Below are 19,361 nucleotides of genomic sequence, written 5' to 3' on the forward strand. Positions count from 1 at the left end.
ATGACAACAATTGGATCACAGAAAGTGCAAATTCCTTATTATACAAGTCAACCCGGCACCTCTGCGGTAAATGATGGAGATATTAGCCTTAGGATAATGACAGGCACCTCTAAGGTTAATACTAACAAGTTGAAATATTCTTCCTTTCTTGACAGATTTACCAACGAATGTGGAAAAAATTAATTTCTCACAAAGGAGTAAACCCAAGCAAGACTATAATTGAAGTATCCAAAAAATATAATAGAGTTTGGATGTTAGAAGGGTCCAAACCAGAAGATGTCTGACAATGGTATGATTTGACGCACTAGCTTCATTTCATACTATGTCTCCAAGTTTTCTGAAAATCTCAAAACTTTCGAAGAGGATTAGTGGGGTAGTTCATGATTCTTGGCAAAATAACCCCCACTTGAAAAGATGAGATATTCTGGAGTTAAAATTTATAATAATAACTCCGGAAACATCAGGAAATGGGTGTATCACAAATTGCACCTACTTTTGACATTCACTCTCCAATGGCCTATAGATAAAGGCCCTTGTGCAACCATTTCGGTAAGCAGTATCTCACACTTCATATTCAATTCTCAATTTTAAGTATCATTCAGCATATTCTGGCACTTCACATGACTTTTGTCACTCTATCATCCTATCCAACCATTATTCTCACAATATTTTGAGTTGTTCATTTATTTATTTAATCAAACAAATTATTGACTTAAGCATTGAAGTGATAATATTTATTTTACACATTATTCTGCTTTGATCTTAATATTTTCATGAAGAATTTTCAACCATGGTAGTGCTAATGACTCCCACATCACTTTGCAATAAATCATAAAACATTAATATGTTAAAGCAGCAAAAGGATTTGTACAGACGAAGGTCCAAGATCAGATCCTCGTGCAAGAATTGATTGAGTAATTGTTCTGTTTATTGTCATCTCAAGGTCTCCAACTGTATTACTATTTTCAGGACACTGAAATGCCAACATAAATACACTACATATTCCAAAATATTAAAAAATTATACTACTGTAATTTTATAAATATAAACAGACAATATTATGAAAGATTAACCTATTTTATAAATTCATATGTGAATATTTTACATCTTAAAATATTAAAACTTACAAAATATGTTATTTATAATATAGTAAAACTAAAAATCATTTCATATATCATTATTTTAATTTGTAAAAATAACATTAATTTATACTTTATAGATTCTATGCAAGTATCAATACCAATTTGCCAAAAGCTTGTCGTCCATCACCCATAAGAAAACCTTCAACCAAATAGTGAGCAAACAGGAATCCACAGCAAGCCTATCAACATGCTAATGCTCATAACTGCAGACGGCATCATTTTCATGCTTATTAAGGAAAAATTATCAGCGGCTTTTGTTGCTGGAATAGTGTGTTATATGTACAGAAAACAGGGTTTCCAAGAATATAAAAAAATCTATGACTATGATACAAAAGTTTTAATCATTTAAATTAACGGATATGGCTAAGAATCAGAGCTGCTCAAGAGAGTTCTGATGGTTTCTTCAGGCCTCCTGATCAAAGCCCTCCGCATCTGATGAGGAGGCAGAGAAAGAGGGAAGCCAGAGTTCTAGACGGGTACCACCGGCTGCAAAGGCTGCATTTGCTCTTGGAGAGATAACACGGACAACGCAGCCGTAGTTCTCCAGTATCTCGCAAGCAACAGTCAAACCAGCAACGAAGTTCCAAGTGATGTTATCTTCGATCCTATCTTCGGCACAGAGATCTAACCCAAATGGAGTGAGTGAATGCATCTGCGTCTGCAAGCAATTTAGTGGGAATGAACGAGATGGTATTTCAAGATCAACTAGACATGAAAACTGAAATTAACTCTCACCAAAAAGAAAGAAAGAGGGGAAAAAAAAAGAATCTGTACAGAAGTAGGAACTTCTTATACTTTCAATGGAGGCAGCGTAGTTGCAGGAAGGAGGGGGGGGGGGAATTATTATATTCCAATAGAAACTATTATAGTTAGATTTTAAATTTAGTTACTTAATGTAATACTGGCTATACCATTTATCAACCTTTAATTTCAGTTATTTCAATCACATTTGTTGTTATTTTACCTCCATCATATTATGAAAAAATAAGTAGAAGTAATTTTTATATACTTTCATATTATACTTTATTAATATGTTTTACTCTTTGTTTATTTTAAAAATTAATACATAAATAACTTAAAGAAAAATATATGAAAATTTAGTTCATGTTATTATATATATATATAGTAATACTATATAGAGTTTATAGATTATGATTCTTTCCTATCATGAAATATTATCTGTTTTATTTTAGAATGTTCCCTCATGCATGTCATTGTGATTTTTGTAAATTGTCATTTTTAATGGTAATTAAGTTAAAAAGAATTATAAGTTAACAATTCAGAGGATCAAATAATATTCTAATTAAACTTGGTACTCATGTATATTTTCATAATTTCTAATGAATAATATAAAGTGACACTTGTATTAAAATTTCATTAAAGTAGGTTTACATATTATATTTAATTAATATTCTAACTTCTCCAATATAAGAGCAACAAATTATTAATATGCACTTTAACTTAAAATTAACGGATAGATAACGGTAGGGACCAAAATTAATGGAATCTATAAAGTTGAGGAACTAAGTCTGATAACAGGGTAATATGAGGGACCAAATTTGGATAAGTGACATAGTTGAGGGACCAAAAATGATATTTACCCAAAAGGAAAAGTATTTAGAGTTATAATTCCTCTCAACTACTTAAATATATTTATCATTGTCTAAGTAGTTTTGAGGTATTAGGACTATTAAATTAGAAGTTATTCTTTTATAACTAATGTTAGTTTATTGTTGAAAAGATTACTTAAGTAAGGGGTATGAGTATCTATTCACAATGGGTAACAAACACATTAGGAGATTTACACTTTTATATATAGTACACATATAGATATGGATATAGATATAGACATATAGATTAACACTTAAAAAAGTTCTCAACTAGCAGGCAGGAAGTAAACTAATTACCATGAAGTGCATGTCAGGCCCATCATCATCGATGATGACGAGGGCACCACCTGCTGGTGCTTCAGTACAGACGATTTCAATTCTTCCCCCAACTTCTGTTCGCAACAAAGCACCCTCAATTAAATTGCTCAAAGCTTGACGCAAAGCAGGTTCTTCAACCGCGACTTTCAATGACCTTGATAGATCACAGAGTTCTACAACTCTTTGTTGCTCATGAGCAAGAGGTCTTATGGCTCCAACCAAATCTTGCAGTACATCAGAAATTTCACACGGTCTTCTGTCAAATATATAGTTTGTAAGAAACAATGTCCGTTACAGAAAGATAATAAAATGAATTGCAGAGAAGAATGGATTGGAACTTCAATAACATTATGTGAAAGCTACACTTGACAGGATCCCCGTGAACTTCAGGATTATTTTAAATTGTAAATTATCTATTTAATTTTAGAGTTGCTTTAAATTGAAACTAGATGATTATTTGTTGAAGATAAGCTAACCACAACATACATAAATTACTATAAGATTTTTTATGTTTTTTTCAATGAACATTTTCAAATAGAAAATCATTAAATATAAGCAGGTTTTGTTAGATGAAATTCCATCCTTCCAGAGAATTCCTCATATTGTTAGTTACTTTGTTCTATTTTCCTGCATAGTTAAATTTTAATTTCCTATCCAATGATTTCTCCTTCACTTAGCATAGACGAATTTCCTAACCTCACAGCATTGTGAAGTACAGAAAATCTATATGTAAATTCTATTTCAGCTGGCCCTCATCGGTAATCAATCTAATATTAAATTTCACTAAGACCTACAAACAGAAACATGTAATTACTTCCCAGGGTAAAGTTGGATAACGAGGTAAAAAGAAGGAAGACAAAAACACATCAGACACCAGACATGAGAAATATGCATAGCTTTATAACATATGGGTACCTAATTCCCTGTTGGTTTGAGGGTGCAAGAGCAAGAGGTGGCATAGGAAATTCTGAATCCTTGGGGATTGAACTAACAGACAATTGCCCACGAGATTCTAACATCTTACTAATCGAAGTCTCCACAGATATGCTATTGGATAACTGTGAACTCATTTCTGGCTGCGCTTCAGATGACTGCCGCATCTTCTTCACCGTTTCATTGTTATAACGCATTATATTGGCCTAAGGAGCAAAGGCAATTACTGAGAGAACAGTTACTGATGGGAATTTTTGAGAAAAATAAGTGAAATAGCAAATCAAAACAAATGAAATAGCATAAAGGGCAGGAGAATGTGAATAGAGCACAAGCTAAAGAATAGGAGAAAAGGAGGGGAAGATTGCTTCTGATTTTCAATGTGTTACTAGGCGACTGCTGTAGAGTCTCACTAAGAGAGTTAAGCATTTTATCATGATGTCACAGAACATGGGACTAAAGAGTAAATACGTTGCACAGTACTGCCACGTCCACCAGAAATCCATAGAAATGCATGTTGGCTTTGTTTTATATCTGTGTGTATCACATGATACAGGAAACCTGGGGTACCCTGACGGTGATATAGCGAGTCAAAGATACTGCCAAATATTGTCTTTGCATGGCAAGAAGCAGAAAAGCACCTTTGTCAAGTAGACAGCATCCTGTAGCTGTTGAAGAGTATCTCTCATATGATCACCTTGCACTAGAATATCTTCAACAATTTCGTAAGAAATCTGCCATGTCATGGTCATATTCATCAGGAACCAAAGAAGGTACTTTAAAAGTGTCGAATTTAAGTTTAGCACAACCATTTAAAGTTTCAGACAGACCCACCTCAGTTCTCTTCAAATGAAGAGACAACATCTTGCTCAAGGTTCGAACGCTTGAAAGAGAACCTCGAATCTGTAACCCAGAGATAGAACACATCATGATATGTTATAAATTATATGAAAACAAAATCCAAAAGTATCACATCTTACTTGCTCCACCAAATTACTCATCCTGACATTATTTTGCCATGATGATTGCTGCAGTAGCATTGCTTTCTGGAGAGTTACATAGAAAGGTTGAGGGGTTACCAACCAAGCATAAACAAAAATAGTCACCAGAACAAAAGTAAATAACCTAGAGCCTGATCGTGGCACATTCGATACGTGTGCTTAAATTTTCACCATATTTGGCATTAAACATTTTATTATTTATCTTTTTTTGCGATCGAATATTTTCTCAATTATTTAAAGTGTATTTGTTTGCATTTTAAGAATCAATAAACATGGTTGCAGAAAAAAATTGGAGAGACTAAAATTGGGGAGGTAGAGAAGAAATAATAGTCGAATTAAAAAATAGAGCGAGAGCATCATAACATGTTGAATAGAAGAGAGAAAAAGAAAACATAAATTTCCTCAGCATTGATCTTTTTAATGGGGTTATTTGATCAACACACTAAAGACATACCAATCGTGTTACTCTAGCACTATCACACTCAATAAATAGTATAGATGAACAAATCAAGGATGTCACACTCAGAGATATCAATTTCTGCAACAACGGCAGATATCTGTGATATGTAAAGTGATGGGAAGGACAAAACATTGCAATTGCAACATAGAGTCCATAACGAATGAGGGAACATAATCACGCATATGAAACCAACCTGATCCATGACATAAGCCATGGCTAGCGAACGGGTAATATTTATGGCATTCAGCTTTTGTTCAGTGGAAAACTTTAGCATATCAACTGAGTGTTCCTTGAAAGTTTGTACATCCAAAGATTGTGGATCCATGCTATGGGGCAATGAGAAAGATTTCCTAGAGAAGGCACTCTCTTTCATGTCATGCCATTCTCTTCCTAGAGCCATCTTAGGAAGCTCAGCAACTAAGAAGCCCACAACAAATGGATGTGTTACCATGGGGAAAACAACAGCACCAAGCTCAGGAAAAAACTCTGCCTACAGATGAAGAGAAAATCTATTAGAAATCTATAATATTAGAGCGGTGAATAAATGGACAACTAAAAACAAACTTCAATTTCATTAGCATTCACAACAAAAAGCAAATCCTTGCCTGTTGACTTGAAATTGCAGCTTCTGCAACTCTTAGTCCTGCTGGCATACTAAAGTTAGCAACTAAAACCACAATATCAGCTGCATGGACACCTGGGTAGAGAGTAATTCGCCGCAACTCCAGTCGATCCATGACATAACTACCAGCTGGTCTGACATAGACCTATGGTTAACATAAGGAGTATCAGAATACTATCATATAGTGCATATAAAGAATCAGAATGTCATGAATTCATGCCAGACAGATCACAATTTTCATGCAAAGAACCATATATCAAAATCTTTGAATTTTTACCATATGGGGAATCCTATAACTATCTGTGACATAATCCATTATCATGATACTTCAAGGAGCTCCCAACAATACTGGATGCTGATGGACAAAGAATAAAATCCAGTCCCTACTTTATTAATATTTATTTATTCACAGCTTTTTCATTTTGCCAACATAATGAAATACAACAAACTGAAAATTACACACACAATCCAAGTGACGAAAAAAAAAGTATGAAGTGAAAATTTTGTTATCAGTAAAAAATTTAACAAACCTAATTCTGTGCACTAAGCTAGGGCCATGTAAAAGTAATTAAATCCACCAATACCCTCCACTCTCTATTCATCAGAATTTTAATTGTTTTTCCAAATTCTCCCAATACAGATTTTTGGACTATGCATAATATCAGTAGTACAATAAAAATCAACTAAGCTCCGAACCATTAAAAGAATAAACAATAAACTTAATTTCTTTCCATCTTATGCGCATAACGGGAGCTTCTACTTGAATAGGAGATCCTGCTATACCGTTTAAGAAGTAATCCAGTACAGCCTTCAGTGTATAGGAATGGCCTCAGGCTCACAGTATAAGGAGTAACAATAGACTCTCCGTCGACCGCATTTACAATCAATTTTGTCCAACATACTTACAGTACACTAGTACCTAAGGCGATAGAAAAACAGCTGTTTTTAATCTATGTTACCTCAAGCACCAATTCCCACTCATAAAAGTGATAAATAAACCATATAATCTTTCATTTCACAAACTGCAGCACCAAAATTGATTTAAATAGCACAGCAAGTACATGATCGCATAAAATCAACAAAAATAAGCCATACCGAGAGAAGAGCATCGGGGTCAACGATGCGGCGAAAGAGATCGAGCTGCTCGAGGCAAAGGCGTTGAAAATCCTGACTCGGCAACACCAGCGCTTTACTCTTACCTCCACTGCGGCCGCCGCCTTCCTCTATCCTCTGCAGGAACTCCACCGGCGAAGTCGAGGCGGCGCGTATCGCCGCCGCGACCGCAGCCGCTGATGACACCATAGAGTCCCCATCCTGGGAGGCATCATCATCCGACGTGAAGCTGACTTCGCGGAGAGAGGTGGAAGCAGTAGCGGCGAGGGAGAGGGGGCGCTGAGCGGAGCTGTTGGCGGTGGCGCGGCAAGGAGAATGAGGTTGGGGTTTGGTGGAGAAGAGAGGGGCAAAGTTGTAATTGGGAAATGGAGTTTGTGGAGGTAATGTAAAGATCAGCATTTGCTTTGTGATGACTACTGATATTTCTTCTCACTCTCACTCTCACTCTCACTCTCACACTCAGCTGCTGCTTTTCCGTTTCAACTTCCGTATATAAATGGTCGTTGGTAGGCTTATGGACAATTTCTTTTTTATTTTTTCACATCAATATTTTTATAAATTAAATAATATATTAATTCAACTAATACTTAATTTATTTTTTTATAATATTTAATTCGTATAGTTATAGTCTTTGATGTTAAATTATATTTCATTTTAATTTTTTTGGACATTTGAGACGAAATTGCCAATACATAGTACAAACTGGTTTTTGAAAGTTGGTTTCCACTATAAATACTGAAGCTCGGAGCTCGCTAGATGGCCTACATGGTGCTATAGCTACCCAGTGAACAACATAATCTAGCCGTTCATAATAAACAAATGTGTCTATCTGTTCATTCAACACTGAGTTGATGTGTTTATTCAACCGACGCCATCTTTCTATTCAGGAGACCTTCCTCGACCATGGCAAAATGATGCGGCCGTCTGAGTGCATGTAAGGAATTCTTGAAATAGGTCATTGTTGAAGGAGTACTTACAATAGTTTCTCAATATTTTTATTAGAATAAGTTATAAGTTATGCAGTGTTTGAAAGTAAAAGTAAAAAATATAAAAATATTTAAGTTAGAGGTGTTTGAAAAAGTAGCTCGACATCTATAATTCCACCTATAAATTATAAAAGTTGATTGTGAGCTACTTATACTTAAATCAATTTAATTTAAACGATTAAAAACAAAAGTTGTAAATCAAAAGTATTATTTTCAACAATAAGCTAATAAACATTTATTTTAAGCATTTGCAAACACGCCACGACCCAATGAGGAAAGAGCTATTGGGTGTGGCAGGCCATATGCAAGGGAATTGGGGGGTCAGAATAAGCACCATTCACAATTTGATCAAAAACCCATTTATTAGCAGCTTGAGTGTAATGCACCCCATCCCAATTAATCACAACCGACGGATCCTTGCATGATTTCCCCACCATGATCTCTTCTCCATTCACTTTGATTTTGCTACCGCACCCAAGATGCTTGTTGTAGTTGTACTTTCCTCCATGCCCACAACAAGCTTGCAGAGGGTGCACAAAACCTGCATGCATTCCCACCAAATACTTTCTAACTTCATCAATTCATAAACTGTTGTTCAAAGAACCATACTTTTTGACTTTTAAGGTAACTTTCATGTCCAAAGGCTTGACCAATTTGTGCCCATGACTCATTTCCTTTCTTTTGTATTTTATTTTCTGAACTTATCATTCTTAAAGTTCATATTTTGTTTCGAAATAAACTCCCAAATACCCTCAAATCTCTACATTGAATTTTTGAATACGAAAAAAAGAACATCGATAAAGTGGACAAAATAAGACAGCATACCATGTTTCTTGGCTTGGCTGATGAGATCATACTTCACTGCATAAACATCAACATAGGTCAAGGCAGCTGATGAGAGGTCTTTCCTCAACTGGACAACAGTTTCCTTCAATCTGAGGTTGAAATACTTAGCCACCTCATTAAAAGGCGTTGCACAACCAACCTTATCGACTTGTGCGGCTGTGACCGGAAGAAGGTCCATTACGTAAGGCAAACAACCTACTGGTCCTGTATTGTGTATCCAGAACGACCTTCCTCCATGTTCATATATACTCTGTACGAATCGACCCGTCACACAAGCATTGAACGGCAAGAACTAAAACATAGAAGCATGTTGGTTTTACCTTAACAACAGTTTTGAACTGATCCAACACGTCTGGAACGTATGCTCTGACTTGATCGGTCGTCATGTTGAGGAAATAACCGGCTGTCAGGTCGTTTTGTCCAATATCAAATGTGTACAATGCGCGTGAAAAAACTTCAGCCTCTGGCAATAGTCCCTCATAAACACTGCCTGCAAACATTTAAACGATTTGCCATTCTGAGTGTTTGTCGTATGATTAGACTGCTTAATGAGAACGTTATAGTCATGTTACGTACCTTGCTTGCGAATGAGATGAGATCTGCGTTGGAAGTCGTTGAACTGATAGAACTGTACGTTTAACGAAAAAGGGCTGAAACCGCTCTGGTGCAGAGTTGTGTTTTGGGGTCTGATGGTTGATCCGGCTGTGGCGAAATTGGCTCCGTGAGTGAAGTTGGAGCCTAATGCATCGAGGTATGCACTGAGGTACGGCAGCCCCAAGCTCTTGGCTGGTATGTGAGAGTCAAGAAAGCATCAGTTATGGCAGATAATTCAAATGTATTGTGAGCATATAATTCAGACAACGATGTATAACTGCTTTGATTCACAATGTGTTTCACACACAGACAGATACATATTCTACCTTTCATAAGGAACTAAAAGCTGCTTATAGCTTTATGCTTAAATCAGCTTAAAGCAAAAGCTGTAAATCGAAAAAACCTTTTTCAACTTAATTTCAACAATAAGCTGACAAATGTTTATTTCATGTTAACCGCACAACCCTCTAACTGTTCTAGTAAAGTTAGATGAAACTAGACGAATAATAGTGAGTATAGTACAAGATCATCGAACTATACACTAATCTAAGACAAAATCGATGTTTCACTAATTTTATATTAGTGCAATAGATACATATGACAGTAGCATAGGAAATTCTAACTAAAATCGAGTTGGATCATATCCAATCAACTTACATAATAATTACATTCAACTTATCGTACGAACAAACAAGACCACATGAGAAACTAAGTACAATAATACTTCAATGTGATTTGCCGACTGCGCTAAACTCGAGCAAGAATTTTGTCGAAAGATATTTGTTAACTTTAAGGGTAGCAGTGTTTCTTATGATACATCGTACATGTAAAAATGAAAAACTGAACTGCAGTAACATTAAACATTATCTTTATTCCCTTACCAATAAAATCAATGACTAGTCGGCCGTCGGAATACCGCCCAGCCGGGCCGTGGAAGTAGGATTCGCCATTGGGCGGAGGAGCCTGGCCGAAGGCCGCCGACAGGCCGCCGGTGTCGGAATTGGAGTCGCCGAAGTTGAATATGGCCGGAAAATGACAAGGGCCTGTAGCAAATGCGAGGTGGGGAACTAAGCTGAGAGAAAGTAGTGAGAGAAGAAGAGTAAGCAGTAGTTTCATGGAACAAAGGAATTCCATTAGGGGAAAATTGAGTGATGATGATGAGCAATGGGATAGATAGAACAGAATCGAGGACAGGACACATTTATGCTGCTCCGAATTTTCATTGTACAGTTTTTTGTTTTTTTTTAGCTTTTCTTTTGTTTGCATTTTTTTAAAGTTCTTGGAATATGTATAATGTTGACGATTTTGTGGAATGTAATGATTTATGGTCGAATAGATATAAAAAGACTTCACATAAATTTTAAAATATATTGCATCTTTTATTTGATTTATTATGTACTGATAGTTTGTATAAAAAAAAATTATTAAATAAAATAAATAATATAATCTTTATACACAGTATATATGTTAAATGAAATAGAAGATGAAATAAAATTTAAAATAAAAAAAATCATTATTTTCACAAATTTGTGCAGAGTACTCTAAAGTACAGTAAACTAATACACTTATAATGAAAAACTCATGTTTTCATTACGTTTTGATCGTACCTAATCGATTAGGTTACAAATGTAATATTACATATGTTACATAATTAAGAACTTTTTTAGAGCGTATATTAGCCATGTAACAAATGTAATACAGTGTAATTAACTTATCCTGATCAAGCTATGTCTTTAATCTTTAATTAGTGCTTCAACATTTTCAAGATCTTAGAATAATGTAATTTTCTAGTTTTCCAATTTTAGAAAGTGCAAGAAAAAGTAAAATGTGTCTGCCTTTGAGCTATAGAATATAGGGTAGCAATTTAAATACAATGGAAAGAGATGAGATGAAATTAGTAAGTTAGTTAAAGATGGTGGTCCCATTGGGTGACAGTGTGTGTTGATTATGGGGGGGTTGCTTTTGCTATTTTTAGGGATTTCAATGATGGGATACCCAACCAACTTAAAATCAGATATGCTTGTAAGTGATTTGTGAGTTAAATTAGAGGATCCATATGTTGTCCATGATGACACCATACCCACCTCGAGATTCGCCTTCCAAACATAAAGAATATTGTAATCTTGGCTAATTTTCAAACGATGGCCACCACTTTCCAACTAGTAAGAGATGCAGGAGCAAGTGTTGAAGACTTTACTCCTTGTCCCAAGAACAAAAAGATGAACTAATTTGAGTTGTTTATACGATAAGTGTTTCTATGGTTGTGCTGTCGGGATGCAGTTCCAGGAGAGTGATTATAATATCTTTCTTTTTGTAATTGTGATATTTCGATCACTTGAGTGATAAGATTATAGCTCGAAACGTGTTGAGACTTCATCAAAATGAGTAGAATTTCAAAACATGGCATATTGTTATCGACCCTAATACTACTCCAAAGCACAAGGTAGGACGGGACATTGAGTATCCAAGGGGTGAATGTAATAACAAACACGAATTGGGAGAAGATTTGCAGCAACTGGTGTGGCAACACTACTGCAAAGCAAAGAAATCAATGAAGGCGAGGGGATGAGCTCTCAGGCTCAGCCCCACAGCAGATGAAGGACCACCACCAAGACAACACAGCCTCAACCGGCACTTCACCACTGATGTCATGTGTAGATAGAAAAGAACAAAGAAGAATGAAACATGCAGTGATGGATCCATTCACATATCTAAGCTTCTCATCAAAGGCAAGACAGAGTCCCCTCAAATTTCATTTGTTCTGTTGCCTAGTACAGAACACCAACATGGAAAATCAAAGATTCATTGTGTGGAGTTCACTTACATCTCAAAACCTTCAATCTTTTTCTTGCTAAAGGTATTATACAGTTGTAGGAAACCAAAAATCAGGCACCTTCATCTATACATTCCGATATTTTCACTACAATGAACTTTAAGCACATAATTGAGCAACCAATACCTCATTCCAATAGGAGATGAGATATCTCACCTTATCTCAAATGGGATTTAAATTAGAACATAGTGTTGAAACAATTAATACATAACAGAGATAACACTAACAACAAAGGGTGCGGCAAGTTGAAAAGTAAAGGAAAGATCAAAACCAGCTTAGTTGATGGCAGGTGTGAGTTACAGTAGAAAGCTGGGAACAATACAAAAAATAGATCCTATTCAGTGAGAGAAAAGGAAACGGCAATTTTTACAAATCATCATGATGCAACAATTAAGGCAAGAGTTTCTTGTGCCAGCACTCAGATAATGCTAGCTCTACTCCTCGCAGCAAAATTATGAGAAAACAAATAAGATACCAAAGTATTATTGCGGTCTAACAAAGCAGAAGAGAACTCGAAGAATCAACAGTCATTTGTCAAAGATATCACCACCTTGAGCTCGACCTGCGAAATGACATGACCACAGGCATCAATCTCATTAGTAATTCAATTAATAAATAGGCAACCATGACATAATGATGATTAGATTTAATACAGGATTTATTATCGCCCACCAGTACTAGCAGCTACATGCAAAGAAAGTCCACAGGCAACCCTCAGTCGACCATGCTAGCATCTAAAATATGTAAACTAACAAGATTCATTATGCAAGGGACAAGCCAACAGAATGCTGTACAGAAACAAGTGTGTCTTCAAGGAAATAATTCTCAGCAAGAAAGCGGCTACACTTAAATTAATTCTTCGACAACTCAAGCAAAGCCACACACTAGAATGATTCTACAACTTCTATTCTTCGAAAATTTTGAAGACCACAAAAAACAAATTATCCAGAGTTTCACAGAAAATTGTCGTACCATTTCCATGCTCATGAGGTATAAGGTCTGTAACTTAATAGACCAAATTTCCATATAAAAGTTTCAGGTTCGATAAAAAATCTGAAACAGATAAAGATGAAAGAGACAACAAAGTACCTATCCACGTCTCTGCTGCCCAAGAATCCTCTTCCCCCGCCACCTTGAATAGCTCTTCTGTCATCACTTGATCTTGTCCATGAATTTGTAGTGCCCCGTGATCGAGGCCTCTCATTGTAGTCAACAGCTCTGGGCTCTTGATACCCTCCATGTGTGAAAGATGATCTCTGAGGAAAGCTGCCTCTAGGGTCTTCATAGGCTCCCTGCCTGGAACGGGGTCTCTCATGAGAGCCAGGTCGGGGGTCTTCATAGGCTCCAGGACGTGAAGGAGGTCTTTCAGCAAAGCCAGATCTGGGATCCTCATATTGTCCACCCCAGGATGGAGGTCTCTCCTGTCTAGGATCCTCATATGTGCCAGGACGTGAACGAGGCCTCTCAGTATAAGCAGCTCTAGGTTCCTCGTATGCTCCGGGCATGGAAGGAGGTCGATCATTAAACCCAGCTCTAGGCTCCTCATTTGCTCCAGGACGAGAAGGAGGTCTCTCATTAAAACCAGCACCTCTACCAGCTCCAGACCCTGGCCTCTCGAAATTTTTCTGACTATATCGAACTTTGTCATCCAACTGACGGACCAACAGTTCCAGTTCTCCCTCCCTTTGATGTATAAGATCATGTATACTGGTTTTGTCATCACCAGATTTTAGCAGTAATTCCTTTTTCAAGTGTTCAATCTCTTCCTTTAAATTCTTTTCTTCCTCTGTCTCGGGCCTGCAACAAATTATCACTTCAGTTATAGTGATTCTATGTTTTTTCAATTTTGCTGATTTTCCTTAGTTACCCAGAAGAAAGATATCACCAATTTGACTATCTAATACACTTTATGCATTATTGTAACACATTACAAACAATATCTCCGAGCAATAGAAAATTGATCATGAATATCTAACTGTTGGCTTTGGTTAATATTATCTTGCTATCCTGTTATCTTTGCAAGCAATGAAACAGGCAAAATTCTCACGCATACGAAAAAGGAAGATTAACCATATTACTTGTGATATAACGTGTGGACAAAGTATAACAACTGGAATAGCAGTTGACTAGAAGAAAATGCCCCTTTATCCATGCATACTCAACGCTTAACCAGCCTATACCGATCTGATGACTCAATGCTTATTTTATTTTAACATCAACCTAAGCTCCATCAGATATTAGCTACTCTAGCCAAAACCAATACGACATCTGCAACAATAACAGATAAGTGATCAGAACATCAACAGGGAACACAGAGTTGGGAAATAGATTAATACCATGACCAATCATTTGGTTGTAAATACTTCTTTGAAAATCATATACGTCTTATTCAATTATAAAATAGCTGGTAGAATCTTATATCTGCCATGATTTTGTTAAGGATCCTACGTTTTTTATATTTAACTAAACTTAAAGAGATATCATATGGTAATCCACCTGGTAGTCTGCTTCTAATATCATAACAAGGGTATTCAGAATCTAAACTAAATTTTTATCTCTTAAATTATGCATTTTAAAGCCCGTTCTAGGCAGTATAATGAGACACTGAGCGAGCTCTTTCTAGATGTGTGATGCCAGGCCCCAGGATATTCAGCTAGGTTACTCTCTCTTTTCTCCGCTTCCTCTTGGTTCCTTTGGAGATTATAGTTCTCCTCTGACTTTTCAAAGACATCACATACGGTCCATCACCTCCACCCTTCATTCTATCCAGAAGTCCAAAACATTGAAATTTCACATTCCATATGCTGTTAAAAGAGCAAACAACATAAATCGCACTGCAATCTAACAACTAAACCATCCTCAATAAGACAATTCAAACCTGGCATCAGGCTATGGAAATTTCCCATGTACAGGTTGCTGAAAGAGCAGTACGATAAAACTAACACCATTAAACAACTGCAGTTCTACCTGGAGTCATATATAAAAAAAATCAAGCCTTAAAACACCATTGACATCTAATAGTTTTCACCAACCACTAATCACACTCTCGTAACATTCAATAATTACTAACATTAGCAACTGCTATAAACGGTAGTTGTTCTCATCCCAATTACACATCAATTTACAAACATGAGAAAGAGACAACAGCAACTACAACAATTTGTTTAGAACCTAATCATGGATGCATCTTGCATTGGTAATGTATTACAAACAGAGAGTGAAACTACGGCCACTCTTCATAACATACGACATTTATGTCTATCAATCAAATGGTGAGAACACACATCATATGACATTAATGAAAAAGCTTCTTCCTAATGATAAATTTGAAGGTCGGAGAATGAGGGAGAGCAACCCCCAAAACCAGAACTATTGATAACTTCTCAATCCCAATATTCAAAGAAAAGATCTTTACAGGTTCATTCCAAGGACTGCATAACTTATTAACCAGAGTTAGCCAATAAGGTATATCCATATTCTATCAGCATATAAGTGGCAGTAATGAGTTTTGAACCAACTGTTTCTGGGTATAAATGGTGAACAATTTAAGGTATACAGATATCGGTAATATTAATAGCTGATGCATGTGTGAACACCCAAAAGACAAGCGGACAAAGGTACAACCAGATTTTACATATAAGAAAAGTTAAGTGATGATATACATATAGATACAGACGGAAGAGCAATAAAGTTTTTGCTTCCTCAATTAAATCTTGTTATATTTGAATAGGATTCAAGTCTTGTTTTCTCAAGCTAACAGACATGTATAAATGTGCCCACTTCTCCATACACCTCCACTTAATTTATTAGGATGATTTATATCACGGTATCATCATTACTTGCAGATTTGCAGTTTGATTGAAGAATGTTACATAGATTAAATCACCAAAAATGACTACTTAAAAATCCCATGGAATCTTCTTCTTCATCACTTTGTTTTCATCTTTCACTCCCTTCAAAAACTTCATAATATGCAGTCCAAAACATTTGGTATACTTCCAACATAGATTAGAAGTATAAAACAGACAACTAAAGCAACTCTAAGAGGATAAAAGATTCTATAACCCACTAAATTATAGAAAGAGAATGTCTCTCTCAAACTTTCTTTAATCCTTAATCAAAATCCAAAAGTTCATAGTTCTGACTTTCAACATTTGGTTAAATAATTTGACAATAAAATTAAAGATATTCTGCACCTGCGTATTTCAGGCATCTTATATTGAAGGAGCCATGCATAGTTCATCCAAGAGAAATACACATCATGTATTCCAAATTTTAAATGATCTGAACAAACAGCTCATCCTTTATGCTACATATTCTCTCTCTTCATCAAAGGCTCGCCGCCCCCTCCCCCCCAGCTGAATGAGAATAAATACACTTGACAGCTGATTATTAACCACTTCCATCTTGCACTCACCCAAGACCAGCACATGTATCATGAAACTTCAGTAGCACTATAGAAGCTAAAATTTCCCCTGACAAGCATCTAAAACATGCAATTCTGTATGTGAAACATGAATAAGATACTTCTGCTATGAACTTGCAGGCATTTTATTCAAAAAAACCCTTAAACATTAATATGCCAATGCCCTTCAAAACATATAACTCTTTATATTGGATAGATTATTTGCAAATGTCAGCAATTAGTAAAAAAATTTAGAATAAAGTGGGAACTGAAAAATACAAAACATACAACATCGTGATCACAAAACCCCGAAAAATGCAATCTTTTCATGATAGAATGCTACAGATAAAACATATTTACACCAGAGAGTAAGAGAAGCATAATCAAGGATTACCTCTCAACTCGTCGATGCTCCAACTCAAGATCAATCTTCTTCCAATCCAAGCCCTTCTCCTCAAGCAAAACTTCCCTAGGCTTGGCATCACCAAATGGATTCACTCTCGGTTTTTGCTTTACCGCTCCTTCACCCATCCCTGGCATCAAAGCAGCTGTCACCTCAGACTTGCTTGACAGTGGACTGTCCGGCCTACTTGACTGCGAACTTGATGGCCTGCTTCCACTACCCGAATGCTGCAGCTTCTTTCCTTCAATCTCCGAATCCAACTTCTTCCAGTCCAACCCTTTCTCTGCCAATACCTCCTCCCTCGGCCTTGCAGCGCCAAATGGATTAGGCTTATTAACTTTTGCCACTACTTCAACCTCAATTTTAGGAGAGTCCGAAAATCTCTGTTCATTCCGAGTCCAACGATCAGGCTCGGGCCTGGAGAATCCTGAACCGAAGGTTGAAGATCTACTTTGTTGCTGTGGTTGTGAAATTGGCTTCTTAACGGAAGCCCAATTGTCCACCTCATCGGCCCGTGACCCAACTCCAGGGCCTCCACCACCGCCGAGTGAACTGTACTTTCCCCCCGGTCGGGCTTGAGGCGAATTGTATTCGGGTACCGTTTGTTTCTTCATCGAAGCCCAATTATCAACCCCATCAGCTCGCGACGGTTGATTCATCTCGGAAACCCTAGCTTGCGGCGGGCCCCCGCGCCGGTCCTCATCCTGAAATCCATAAGATCTCCTACCCTCGTACTCCCGCGGCCGACCGCCCCCGGATCCAGGCCGATTTCCATAATTAGAAAACCCGCCCCCCAATCTCCCAAACTGCATTTCATCCGGGGAGCGCTCCTTGGGGCCGGTGGGGAGGCGGAGCATCTCTTCCGTTGTCAAGCCGCGGCTGGCAGCGGAGCCGGAATTGCTCGACTGCTGCATCGTGAACTCCTGCAGGGTCATCTTGGTCTTTTTCTTCTGCTTGGTGGCGGTAGTCACGGATTCCTTGAGGCTGGGAAAACTGGCCGGTGGCTGGGCAGCAGCGGCCTTCTCGGCCGCTTCCCGCTCCTCTTCCTCCGCCCGCTCGGCCTCGGCAGCCCAGGCTCCGATGTTCCCCCATGGCGATTTCGACATCTCTATCCCACAAGAAGAAGGAAGATCTATGAATAATATGATAATAACAATAATAATAATAATACCTTTTTCAAATCTGAGATATTAAATATAGCAACAAACAAAGAAAGTTTTATGATTATTTTGTTGTAGAACCAAAAAGCATAAAATAAGGCCAATATGCGTAAGACACAAGCACTTCATTTCTATTCACTTTATATTTTCAACTTTCATCATATTTCAAAAATAAATATCTGGATTCATTTTATTGTTTTCTCTTTTTCTAATTATATCTTAATTAGATTGTATTTGCACTAATTAGCATAATATCTCATGTTTCATTGGTACCAAAATTACTCTTTTGTAATAAATAAATTTTTGCATTGTTTGGCCTTGTAACAATCTAAATATAATTATTACATTTCCCTAAAAAAAACTAAAACATAATTATTTATATAATAAATATTACTTCATTCTCCTCTATGGCATTACATTGTTTTATAATTACCAAACGGAGGGGGTTGATCCCCGACCGCTGCGCTCGGCCCGGACCTAGCTCAAACTACAACTTTCCGTAAGGAAAACTGGTAGCTCAACTCTAGATTTCAACTCAAATAACGTTTAAATCAAAAAATAAAATATTTTGATATGATCACAAAAAGCTTAGAAGAATTATTCTTGAATTATAAATTTGTTAATAATACATGCATGATCCATTGGCCTCTAGTTATAAAAGTATACCTTTGGCCCTTTCAATCAAGCAAATACGACATATATTTTTAAGTGTTAGTTTGTCATTTTAACTATAGTTATTTTTATATTTTGGCATCTAAACTTTTTTCTTTTTATCAATTTGTCATCTCAACTTTACGAAATTTTACACTTTGTCATTTATAATTGCTTTTCAATCAAGTTTTTTGTCAAAAAAGTATCACATTCAGTGCATATGTGATGTACTTAAAGATTATGTGATACGATATTTTTCACATATGCACAATATGTGATGTTTTTCT

At 36.6% G+C, this 19,361-nt stretch overlaps 3 protein-coding genes across 4 annotated transcripts; all 3 read right to left on the reverse strand.

Moving 5' to 3' along the window:
• Positions 1-1,336: 1,336 nt before the first annotated feature.
• Positions 1,337-7,682, reverse strand: CSK (chloroplast sensor kinase). Of its 2 annotated transcripts, none has more exons than XM_011088364.3 (9): positions 7,179-7,682; positions 6,067-6,228; positions 5,655-5,951; positions 4,981-5,046; positions 4,835-4,903; positions 4,642-4,734; positions 3,986-4,209; positions 3,050-3,323; positions 1,337-1,800 (listed from the first exon to the last, which is right to left on the reverse strand). In XM_011088364.3, exons 1-9 carry the CDS (start codon positions 7,593-7,595, stop codon positions 1,546-1,548), a joined length of 1,857 nt encoding a protein of 618 aa, XP_011086666.1. In that variant the 5' UTR covers positions 7,596-7,682; the 3' UTR covers positions 1,337-1,545. The 2 variants fall into 2 exon arrangements, with proteins under 2 accessions (XP_011086666.1, XP_011086665.1); XM_011088363.3 differs by having other exon boundaries at positions 3,050-3,326; positions 7,179-7,681.
• Positions 7,683-8,373: 691 nt separating this feature from the next.
• On the reverse strand, positions 8,374-10,853 carry LOC105168667 (GDSL esterase/lipase At3g26430). Its single transcript, XM_011088799.3, has 5 exons — positions 10,504-10,853; positions 9,605-9,814; positions 9,349-9,518; positions 9,008-9,278; positions 8,374-8,723 (listed from the first exon to the last, which is right to left on the reverse strand). The coding sequence occupies exons 1-5, from the start codon at positions 10,754-10,756 to the stop codon at positions 8,464-8,466; spliced, it is 1,164 nt and encodes a 387-aa protein (XP_011087101.1). The 5' UTR covers positions 10,757-10,853; the 3' UTR covers positions 8,374-8,463.
• A 1,855-nt stretch (positions 10,854-12,708) lies between these two features.
• On the reverse strand, positions 12,709-18,455 carry LOC105168323 (eukaryotic translation initiation factor 4B2). Its single transcript, XM_011088365.3, has 3 exons — positions 17,255-18,455; positions 13,545-14,252; positions 12,709-13,017 (listed from the first exon to the last, which is right to left on the reverse strand). The coding sequence occupies exons 1-3, from the start codon at positions 18,367-18,369 to the stop codon at positions 12,999-13,001; spliced, it is 1,842 nt and encodes a 613-aa protein (XP_011086667.2). The 5' UTR covers positions 18,370-18,455; the 3' UTR covers positions 12,709-12,998.
• Between the last annotated feature and the right edge of the window lie 906 nt (positions 18,456-19,361).

This window comes from Sesamum indicum, linkage group LG8 (genome assembly GCF_026168435.1).
Source record: "Sesamum indicum cultivar Baizhima isolate 11 linkage group LG8, ASM2616843v1, whole genome shotgun sequence".
Taxonomy (NCBI): Eukaryota; Viridiplantae; Streptophyta; class Magnoliopsida; order Lamiales; family Pedaliaceae; genus Sesamum; species Sesamum indicum.